The sequence below is a fragment of the Marmota marmota genome, unplaced genomic scaffold (genome assembly GCF_001458135.2).
Source record: "Marmota marmota marmota unplaced genomic scaffold, marMar, whole genome shotgun sequence".
In the NCBI taxonomy this organism is placed as follows: Eukaryota; Metazoa; Chordata; class Mammalia; order Rodentia; family Sciuridae; genus Marmota; species Marmota marmota.
In genome coordinates, this window is record NW_025999990.1 from 3,082,320 (window position 1) to 3,094,666 (window position 12,347).

At 32.3% G+C, this 12,347-nt stretch overlaps 1 protein-coding gene across 5 annotated transcripts in view; it reads right to left on the minus strand.

Annotated features, from left to right (window-relative positions):
* Positions 1-1,330: 1,330 nt before the first annotated feature.
* Srek1 (splicing regulatory glutamic acid and lysine rich protein 1) overlaps positions 1,331-12,347 on the minus strand; it is a 33,773-nt gene continuing 22,756 nt past the window's right edge. For 2 of the 5 annotated variants that reach the window (XM_015482291.2, XM_015482292.2), the window contains exons 8-12: positions 11,105-11,224; positions 10,353-10,727; positions 7,097-7,192; positions 4,717-4,861; positions 1,331-3,530 (exon numbers count right to left, since the gene is read on the minus strand). In XM_015482291.2, coding sequence (XP_015337777.1) covers positions 3,381-3,530; positions 4,717-4,861; positions 7,097-7,192; positions 10,353-10,727; positions 11,105-11,224 — 886 coding nt within the window. In that variant the 3' untranslated portion in view covers positions 1,331-3,380. The remainder of the gene's footprint in view (positions 3,531-4,716; positions 4,862-7,096; positions 7,193-10,352; positions 10,728-11,104; positions 11,225-12,347) is intronic. The other 3 variants (XM_048806092.1, XM_048806094.1, XM_048806093.1) reach the window with 3 other exon arrangements.

Sequence of the window (12,347 nt, forward strand, 5' to 3'; positions counted from 1 at the left end):
AATTCAATGCATCCCTCCAAAAAGACTTGATTTTAATTGCTAATTCAACTAAAGTTAAACGAAAATAATCTGCACTTATAATACAGTACAGATCAAAAAAATTTGTTTTAAAAGCCTATTACTATACTTAAAATCCTTAAAATTTGAACAATCTCTTCAGTTGTGAGATTTGAATCAGTTTTTTGTTTTCTCAACTTTTAAAATAAAGATAGTAACATACACACACATAGAAATGACTGAGGATCCTGAAAATGATTTATATCAAATTATTTTCTTGACAAAATAATCTTTTGGTTATAAATACCAGCTTTATTGTTAAGTGAGCATGTCAAAATTTAAGCTTCTAACAGTGAAGATCAAGGTAGGTATTTCTTCAAAAGAAGAATTCTAAACGTGGGCAAAGTCACAAGATGACTTGATTATAAGCTAATTAGATTAGATGGAAAATAGAAGCTAAGAAGACAACTGTGTAAGTTAAGGAATTACAAGTTTTTGCACATGAAACTGGTTAGTCAGTTATGAAGGACCATCTTTTGTTACAGTTCAACAAGCACTGCTGAAAAACAAGTATGATTTAAGAAAAACAGAGTGCCTTCTCTGTAATCAAACTTAAAAAGAATCACAGAAGATATGAAGTGTAAAAGGGCTGCCTTCTTGGCCTTACCTCGAGTTTTCCTGACATCTACCGAGGAGATGAAAAAAATAATTTTAAAGGAAAAAACACAGTACCCTTAAAGAAAATAATAAACAAATGGAAACATGTCAACTCTTAAGTGAACAAAAAGAAAACTCATCTCTCTGTCTCACACACACATATACATACCCACACACACACACATCTAGACCCTAGTAGGCTTTGCTTCCATGTAAAAAAATGTCAAATCTTACATTCCTAGATTCTCAGCTTTTTAAAAGAATTTTTTTTGTAGTTGTAGATGGACAACATGCCTTTCTTTTATTTGTTTATTGTTATGTGGTGCTGAGGATCGAACCCAGTGACTCACACATGTACTCTGCCACTGAGCTACAACCCCAGCCTGATTCTCAGTTTTTGAAAAAAAAAATCACTCAAAATTAATATTACTTTACAGCTGAATAAATATCCTCAGCAATAAAATTAGTGGTAGGAATAAAATTAAATATTAATTTCCAATATGAAAAAAACACTTAAAGAGTCCAGAGTACAAGAAAATATTTAAACTTGAAATGACTAATTTGTAGACAGATACCACACAAACATACACTCGCCAAGTCAAAACAATCTCTGTGCTAACTAAATCAAGAACAGGATGAAAACTAAGATCTTATTTTGAAATGTATAAACAACTACTTTCCTCTAAAATACTTAGCTTTATTAGAGAAATGGTACTAAAAATAACAGATTCAAACAACATTTGCTCTATTCTACTTACATATCATAAATAAGACAGCTGTTGATGCAAGACACACACTCCTTCACAATCTTTCCATATGCACCCAAGCATTCTTGTATCAGAATAAGCTGTTTACCAGCCAACCTTACGTGGTTGAATGATTACAATGACCACCTATACTTTACATAGTAAAGCATTTTCCAAAATTTTAATGTACACAGTGACAAAAAAGGAGGAAAAAAAAAAAAAAACCACAGTAATTCTGAACACATGAAGATGATTAAGCAGCTTCAAAATCAAACCAGGCTTCATAACTTGCAAAAAGAACAACTCTTTCCATTCTCCATCAAATACTTAAGTTTCAACAGTATTAACATTTAAAAAGAAGACTCAAGTTGAAACCAAGTAACTAACATGCTACTCAGCTTTTTAAATCTATAAAAAGTAACTTGTCCCATGAGGTAAGGCAACTGAGTAATTTGATTGTATTAGATTGCATTAAAATAATTATACTTGATTTTTAATAAAATGCTAATTAAAAGTACTTTTGGAAATATAACAATAATGAAAAGAGTTCAGAAACTACAAGTTATAGTTTTGGGGGGAAATATTAGATATGTTGTCATTTTACTACTTGTATACTTTCTGTAAAAAGTGAATGATGGATGACCTGTATCTTAAACTCAAGTAAACATAGTCTTAAACAAAACAAATAACCTCCCATATATTCCTTGTCCTCCCTTTATGTATAATTTCTGCACATTGTTTATGGGAAAATGATTGAGAGGTAAAAATTAAGGCCATCCAATGTAGTCAACTAAATGGTTTCCTTTGATTTGAGGAAAATAGAGCATGTTTCATTTTTAGTTATCACAGTTATATATAAAACTGATGGTCCCAAAACTGCACTGTTGTTTTAAACTCTAAAGTCGGTCTTGAAAACAGGATTTCCTTTCATATGAAGTGAACTAAGTTAAGCTCTTCTGACATATCACTTGCATACTTCTCTATGGTGTGAATACCTAGATTCCATATGAATTGAGAATGACTAGCACATATAAAATTCTAGAAAACAGTATACCACATTGTAGAAGGCACTAAAGCTTCAGCTTGTGCTCCCGTAGCCCATTTTGAAAACCCAGTTTCCTTTTTATGAGGGCATTCTTACCACCTACAGCTGACAAGACACACTGCAATATTATTCATAATAAAACTTGGAAATGTCAAGAAAGTTCAAAAAGAAATGCTTACTTTGTTTGTGGGTAGACCCAATGATTCTAAACACTGAATACTAATACATTAGTATTAGTATTCAACACAGTTGCTCTTCCTTTTGAAAGAGAACAGTAGCATGCATTGTCAGTTGTTTTTTAATCCACTTATTTAAGCAATTTTAATTGTAAAACTATTTTAAAGAAAAACTGCTGTCCTAAACAGTGAGCAAAAGAAAACACAATAGTGAGAATTTAACACAATCACTGTAAATCATGTGAAATAAATGTTAAAACTTCTTACATACTTTGCACTTACAACGGTGTGTATATATTTGCACCAATTTCAAGCACATCATCAAACTGTATATATCGAAATTTTTTTTTAAAAAAGTAAAACAATACAAAATTCAGTAACTAGCATTTTTTTTTTTTAAGAGCCTCCAATGTTTACCTCCAGTCTCTAGGGAAAGTATAAATTTGGATCAATGATGTTCAATTTATTTGCAATGGTTCTTGGCAAACACTAACAATCACATGACAAGTGTGTCAGCCACCATGGAAACACAGTTTTTAGAAGATGAGGGGTTTGGGTAACATCTGGTATTTTCATGATGTCCATGCTTTATTTTCTTACTCAGTAACAAGATGTCCATAACATCACCTAACAATTAGAAAAGCTGTTAGCTTCTAACTTCATATTCGGCTAGATTTCTTCCCTGTTTACATCTTGTTGAGAGAATTAAAAGCTTTGGATTTTATTCCACCTTTGAGTGCAGAGGTGCATAAGTCTGTCCTATACTGCTTCTGTTTTGGTAGAGAGGTTTTCTTCATTTGGTTGACAATTCCCATTTTGCTGTACTTTGTTTTCCTCAGTCCTTGGTACATCCTTATCATCTACTTCTTTGCCGACAGTTGAATCTGGTTCTTTATTGTGCTCCTTCTCCTACAATAAATACAAAGGTAAACATTTACTATTCCCCTCAAGAGTTACCACTACTATGGTTAAATGACATCTTAGTGAATTAATAAAACTGGATTATTTACTTTCATTATTTTTTCATTAAAAAGAACATGCAAAATGTATCAATTTGACCACTGCATTTCTCATAAAACATGGGAACTAAGTTAGAACAGGTGAACAGAAATTCTAAAGAAGCACAAATACTGTGGATACGACTTGAAAAAGTGAGATCAACCTGCTGAAAGCATGAAATAACTTCCAAAAATGCCATCAGAAGCAAAAATAAAGGAAGTAAATATTCCTCTTAGAAAAGACTGTTTAAAACAATTCAAAGGCTGAGACAGGAGGACTGCGAGTTCAAAGCTAGCCTTAGCAAAAGCAAGGTGCTAAGCAACTCAGTGAGACCCTGTCTCTAAATAAAATGCAATAGGGTTGGAGGATGTGGCTCAGTGGTCAAGTGCCCTTGAGTTCAATCCCTGGTACCAAAACACACACACATACACACACACACACACACACACACACACACACACGGTCAAATTTTATCCTTAGCTTAAAGGAAAATTAAATGAGATCCAAGAGTGGCACACAGTAAATGATCAATAATTACTATCAACGACAATCCTAACCCTCTACCACTAGGAAATTACATAATGAAAGTCCCAGAACTCAATTTCTAATACAAACATACTTTACGAGGATGGACAAGGGAATTGACATAATTCACAAACACTTAAAATATTTGTTCAAGAAAAAGCTTATTTGGTGGAATTTGGTTTTCCATTACATAATTCAACAAACCTAATTTGTAATATATTATTACAAAGCCAATGACTAAAGACATTCTTGTCAAATTTGCTAAAACAGAGGAAAATGGCATCAGGCAGAAATTTTAACAGTATAAATGTGTCAAATACATTTGATGCCCACAGATTTTCTAAACATTTTCTTATTATATGCCATTTTCTGATTCTCTAAAATAAGGAACATAATATTTTAAATCTTAATTGTCTCTCATGTTTTCAAAATTTAATGTAAAAATTTACCAATTTAATAACTATTTTAAAATGCCAACAATGTAAAAACTGTTGCCCTCAAGAAGCATTCAGTTGATAAAGAACAATCTCAATTAATTATTCAATGCCAAATACTGTTATCTACTGCTTACTTTAACTGAAGTACTATTCTTCTCCAACTTCTCCTTTCCATCTCTGTCATTAGAACTCTTTCTTGTAGAAGTTGAACGCTCTCTCTCTCTCCTTTCACTGATGTGATCCCTTTCTTTTTCTCTCTTTTTATCTTTCTTATTTCTGCTGTAAGAATATTCATAAAATGTCAACTTTTAAGAAATCAGAAACATACCATATTCTTTATCCTTATCTAACACAGGATATCGAAAATAATATATTTTAAATAAACTTGTAGTAAGTTGGTATGATAAAGTAACAAAAATAGGTTCTATAATCTGACCAATTCCACCCCTTGCCCTAATGAGTTTTTTAAAAAGACACTAATCATTTATGCAGCAGCCATCCAGTGTTTACATAAAACATAATTTGGTACTACAAATATATTACTTTAATAATATTCAGGATTTATTTATCTACTGGAATAAGATAAAATAAAACCAAATACAGTCAGCTCATTTGAACCAATAAGTTCCTTATCCATGAATTCAACCCATCACAGATTTAAAATATGTGGGGCAGCAACTCAGGATGCTCAATCAGAAGGATTACAAGATCAAGTCCAGCCTGGGCAACTTAGCAAAACCCAATCTCAAAATTATTTACAAAAAAAATTTTCTAAAAAGGGAGAAAAAACTGCATCTGTACTAACATTTAGACTTTTTTTTTTGGGGGGGGGGGTGCTGGGGACATGTGTTCTACCACTAATCTACACACAGGCCCCTACAGAATTTTCTTGTCATTGTTACCTAAAAAATACAGTATAACAACTATTTACATATTATATTCTATATTATATATACACACATATACATTCTATAAGTAATTTAGAGATAGTTTACAAGAGGATGTGCAGATTACGTGCAAATGCTATACTATTTTATGTTAGGGTTCAGCATTCATGCATTTTGGGATCTACAAGGGGTCCTGGATGCAATACCCCAAGAATACTAAGAGACAGTGTTTGTTTATGAATCTTTTCAAAGCAATACCTGAATACGCAGGAAATAAAAAACAAGAGATAAAGATGTTGGGGCTGGGGTTGTGGCTCAGCAGTATAGCATGTTCAAGGCCCTGGGCTTGATCCTCAGCACCACATAAAAATAAATAAAATAGAGGTATTGTATCCAACTGCAACTAATTAGATGTGGCTCCCGGGCAGGGCTAAGTAACCATTAGCATTAGTATCACCTTGGAAAGTGATAAAACTGGATCCACGGCTCATTTCACATAATAGAAATAAGTTTAACTGGATTAAATACTTTTTTTTTGGTAGTTGTAGATGGACAGAATGCCTTTATTTTATTTATTTTTATGTGTGCTAAGGACTGAATACATGACAGGCAAGCACTCTGCCACTGAGCTAGAACCCCAACCCTAAAGACTTATTTTTTAAAAACAAAAATAAACATGGGTGAATTCCTTTACAATCTGAGTAGAGGGAAATATTTTCTAAGTATTTCTCCTAAAAATTTCTTTTAAAACTCCAGGTATAAACTGGGTGCAGTGGTGCATGCCTATAATTCTAGTGGCTCAGGAGGCTGAGGCAAAAAAAGGGCTTGGGGGTGTTGCTCAGTAGTTAAGCACACCTAGGTTCAAACCCCAATATGAAAAAAAAAAAAAAAACCCTTCAGCTATATTCAAAAGAAAAAGTAAAAAAAAAAAAAGATTATTAGCAACATATATGTATTTATTTTTAAACCTAATTCTTAAAAATCAAGGGAACAATAACTTCAAGAATAAAATACTTAGGATTATAAATTTATTCATAAATTTACAGCAACAAACTTAACTATATATCACATATCCCATAACCCATCCGATACCATTTCTGGAAATTCTTCCTACACAACAGAACCCTTTAAACATTAAGTCCAAAGTTGTTCATTATAACATTACATAATATGAAACAAGAAAATTTCCGAAAAACCATTCTACTGTAGGCTGGTAAAATAAAACAAGGAACTAGAATATAAATCTAAGTCCATGCAATTATAAAAAGGAATGAATTCTCTCTGACCAATTTATGGAAAAACTTCCTAATAGTTAAGTGAAGTAAAATCAAGTGTACAACAATGTATATTTGTTACTTAATATGAGAAAAATAAAATATATATTTTCATATCCTTGGAAGGGCATAGAGAAAAACTATTTCATTATTTATGGTGACAGATAGGTGAGCACATGGAAGAAAGTAAGTTTTCTCATCACATAAATTTTTACATTTATTTCTGAAGGATACAAATGTATTACTCATTCAAAATATAAAATTTTAAAAACATTAAAATGAGAGAAACATAAATCTTTTTAAAAATTTTCCCGCTTCCTTTTCTTTAGTTTTGGTACTTGTTTTCAACCTACCTCCTAGGGGATGGAGACCTAGAAGACTTCCTTTTTATGTTTTTTGACGTTCTTGGTGATCTGGAAGAACTCCTGCTCCTTCTCCTCCGCCTTTCCCTAAAAGCCAAAAATGTCATTTTAAAACACAATTGAAATAAAGAGAAATTAAAAAATACAAAAGCAAAAGGGTCCTTGGTTGAACTCTCAATTGAGTAGTAGTCCTCATAAGCCATTTTGTTTATTACAGTTTACTACTCTTCAGCCCCTTTAAAGGCCAGTTTAAACTCACATACTTTATAAACATGTTCTACCACATAATTTTAGGGTAAGTCAAATTATGAGCCATAAATTTTATAGAGGACAAAAACTTTACCCCTAAGATTTAATATCAGAAACGATGGAGAGCCTCCATAACCATGTGGTATATCTGAACAATAATTTCTTGAGTAGAAAAAATATTGATGGTTCAGTCTCTCAAATGTCTTTCTCGGAATCTAAAACACATTTTGCCTACTAGATTCTTTATCATGCATCTAGCTCCTTGCTGCCCCACTGTGGATTATTTTGTAACAAAATAACAGGTTCTTCAAGAACTGAAGGATAAATTAGTCTGCAAAATGTAAACAAATTAGTCTCAAGCATTAGAATGTCTCCAAAAAAGTATTTAAATCACTATAAAGAAATTGCTTTTCCTCTCCAACCTCCATTTATTATTGCTGTTTTATTAATTTAAAACTGAGTACACAGGTTGCTTAAATATAGGAAAAATAGTTAAAATTTGGGATTTAAATATGGTCAACTAAGAAATACACATATTAAGTATTTATTATTAAAATTATTTTGCTTAACATATTAGTAAATGATGTATACATAAAATTACTTTTTATGAGTGATCCACTTAGAAACAAAGAACTTCACCATGTCCATGATCCAAGGGAAAAAAAAATGTATTTATTAAATGTCAATGAATCTAATGATACCCTTTCTTAAGGAGCATTGATAATCAGAAACCACAGAGATGAAATAAATCAATCCTCTGGATTTCAATTTCTCTTTACCATCTTATATTTTTCATTTGTAAAATTAATGCTTACATTATTAGTGGTACATACGGCAGATATTTTAGACAACCAAAAAAGCTCAAGAGCTTTGAGAACATTAAGTATCATTCAACCCAAGTCTGGTTTGATTGGTTTTGTTGTTGTTTTGGTACTGGGATTGAACCAAGAGGTGCTCTACCACTGAGCTACATCCTCAGCCTTTTATTTTTTTATTTTAAGACAGGGTCTCAATAAAAGCTGCTGAGGCTGACCTCGAACTTGCAATCCTCCTGCCTCAGCTTTTCAAGTCGCTTAAGGAATTATAGGCATGAGCCACCATTCCCAGTCCAAGTCTGGTTTTATTCAACTAGAAATAAAAACAAATAACTCACACCTTACACAGTTGCTATGAGGATATAGAATAATACCTATAAAGTTCATAGATTCTGACACATAGTAGGTACTCAATAAATATCTTCTTCCTTTTTAAAAAATGTCTTTAGGTGCTAGGGATTAAGCCCAGGGTCTCACACATGCTAGGCAAGCTCTCTAACACTGAATTACACCCTCAGCCCTCTTCTTTCTTTTCTTGGTTTCATCTTTATTGACAATAACTTTAAAGCATTAAAAGTTTTAAAAGTCAAATTTTTCTGGAAAAAAAATATATACAGATTAGGAGACATTCGAAAGTCTTTTAACAATTGGTTCAATGTGCTGGAAATGTAACAATATTTCTTTTCATTTTGATCCCCATTTTAATACATATACAATTGCTTTCAACTTTATGGTTCTCAGGTACATTTTAAAAGCAGGTAATAAATTACAGAATTCTCAAATTTGCCAAGCACAATAGAGTAATTCCAACTACTCATGAATGTGAGGCAGGAGGATCACAAATTCAAGGCCAGCCTAGGCAATTTAGGTGCTGTTTAAAAAAATAAAAACTAAAAAAGGAGTGGTAAAGCACTCCTGGATACCACCCCAGTACCACCCCCCACACACACACACACACAATAAAATGCTAAAACAATCTCTACAAAGGAGGAATAGAGTTAAAAGATACTAAAAAACACAGAAGACGGCTAATTCCCTATAGTTTCCCAGTTCCTCATATTTTACAACAATGATAATAGTTTTCTCATGAGCCTACTCTAAGGACTAAGTAAAGAAAGACAAAAAAGTGAGACATAATACATAGCATACCCAATAAATGCCTACAATTATCTCTAAATATTAGTCAAAGGCTAATATTAAGACAAAACTACAAAAACATTTTAAAAATAGGAAATAATATTCTTTAATCTCTAATTGTTTTCTATGAAAACCATCTTTAAAATTTGCTAAAAATACATATATATATATATATATATATATATATATATATATATATATGTATTTAAGAGACAGGTTAACACAAATCAGAAACTTCCAGTTATTCACAATTACAGTATTATTTAAAATAATGGATGTGGGTTTAAATAACCTTGAGGAAGGTTCTCATTTTGCAGCTGTTTCTATGGCAACCTGCTGCCGCCTGGTGGCAGTGTACTTATTTATAAATTGAGAACTTTTTTTTTGGACAGTGCTAAGGGGAAAAAAACTAACCCTTAAAATTAACAAATAAAGAATTCAAATTTAAATGTCATGCACTCAACATGAGAGGTAAAACTTAACTCACATGATGGAAAGAACTAACAATCATTTTGCATATTAAAATTTCCCATGACATTCTTAAGAAAGGCATCTAAGAGGTCAATCTTCTATTTCTTTTTTCTTTTTTTTTTTTTAATATTTTTTAAATTGTAGATGGACATGATATCTTTATTTTGATTTATTTTTATGTGGTGCTGAGGATCGAATCCAGTGCCTCATGTGTGTTAGGCAAGTGCTCTACCACTGAGGCACAACTCCAACTCCTCTATTTCTTAATACCTTCCCTGATATTCTACCTTCTAAGAAAATAACAACACTGATAATAATTAGCTGGGCTAAAAATAGTATACTTCAAAGTTTAGCTAAAACTAAATAATCTTGCAGAATATCATCTCTTCCTCCTCACAGGCTCAACACTGTGGCAATTCACAGAGAAAACATTTACTTTCCAATTACAAGAAAACGTTCTGCCCTTACTGTACTGGTTCTACTTGTATACAATAACCTTTCCCCCTCAGTTAAACACTTATGTTTTAATTTGTTATCAGTAAACCCTTGACCAAAAAATTTAGACATTATCAAACCTGCTGGAACTACGAGATCTTCTTGATGCATTATAACTTCTGGGTGGTGTTCGGGATTTTTTATCCTTCTTTCTTTTTTCATCTATTTCTTTGGATCTGTCCTTTTCTCGTTCTTTCTCTTTGTCCTGGTCCTTTTCTTTCTCTTTGTCTCGCTCCTTTTCATGCTCTTTTTCTCTGTCTCTCTCTTTTTCCTTTTCTTTGTCCTTTTCCCGGTCCTTTTCTCGGTCTTTGTCCCGGTCTTTGTTTTTCCCCCGTTCCTTTTCTTTTTCACGCTCTTTTTCCCTTTCTCTCTCTTTTTCCCTTTCCTTTTCTCTATCCTTCTCTTTCACTCTTTCCTTTTCCTTGATCTTTTCTCGAGTATCTTTTCTCTTGTCCCTTGAAAAATAAGCAAAAATAAATAAATGTATAACTAAAAAAATTCTACCCCCCCAAAAAAAGACATCCCTCCCTCTTTCCTCAACAATTACCAACATAAAACAATTTACAATGGCTCAAGACATTATATATGCATTTCTATATAATCCAGTGTACATGAAGCTGCAAAATGAAGTGATTACCAGGCTGAGTTGAGTAGTTTGGAAACCTCATGAGTCATACTGACCATCAGATTCAAATCAGTGGCAATCAATATTAATCCTAGATTACTAAAACAATCAGAAAAAGAGTTTTATTTCTCATCAAAGCCTAAACCACAGCAGAAAAGCCAATAATAAAACCAATGAAAAGATTATCCCTAATTTTCTAAAACTCACCGAGAACGTGAACGACTCCTTGACTTCCGTCTTTCCCTTGATTTAGAGCGTTTTTTATGTGGGCTCTTAGATCTACGTCTATCTTTCTGTCTTGAACGGGATCTGTTATGGGATCTACTCCTGAAGAAATAAATTATTAAAAATCAAAACTTATTCTTAGAATTTCATTTTTTAAAAAAAGTCTTTGAAAATAAGAGAATTTAAAAATCCATCTTAACTGTATTTATCAACTTTTAAAAATTCTTTCTTATATAATGCTTTCGTTACATTACCAGAAAGAGTTTACTTATTTGAAACTTTACCAGATATTTCACTGTCTAGAACACAAGTTGATATTTTCCGGTATGGCTTTCTTTTGCAACAAATTATTACATGTCATGCCACAAATTAACAAAGAAGATTTTTCCCATCGTCCAAGTTTTCACACCAAAAACTGTCTTTCACTTGACTGTTACCTGGTTATGACACCTTGATGGGGAGTAGTGGTTATATGGTTCACTTCTAGAAACTGTTGTGTACTGTTTATCATAATAAACATTAAGAAAATATGTATAAGGAAACAAACTGGAGAGTGGATGTGACAGGAAAACAAAAATCATTTTGCATGAGGTAAAACTATATAAAATCAAAATATTAGATTTGTGTTGCCTCTGTGTTAAAGCTGTAAACTATGACCACAGCTATTAAAAGAACCATTTATTAATGGAATTCTTCCAAGGAAAAATACCTGTTACTTCAATTTTGATTAGTCCCTCTTTCCCCACTGAAATAACTGTATTTTCAAATACTTTTTTTCCCACAATGAGCTAATTCAGGCACTATTTATTAAAATACAACAAAATAGATGCACACAACTTAAAATAACAAAGTGATAAGACTCACCAGCTTTGGAGTCTGACAATCTGGCTCTTAAGCACAACTCTGCCACACACTAGCTGGCCGAGCACTAGCAAGTCACTAACCTCTCTAACTCTGCATTTCTTCTTCTATAAAGTGGAATCAGAATCACATCTATTTATCTATCATGTGGATTAATTAGATGATGTATGTAAAACTGGCTTGCAGTCTCTGGCACAGAGTAAACACTTATCTCAATTCTTGGTATTATTATAGCCATCATAAAAAATAACACAGTTTAACATAAATGTAAACTTTAAATCTTTATTTATTCCAAGGAGGTCAAATGAACTTCCACAAGTACACTGTACATAATATACACAAATATCTATAAGAGAAATATATA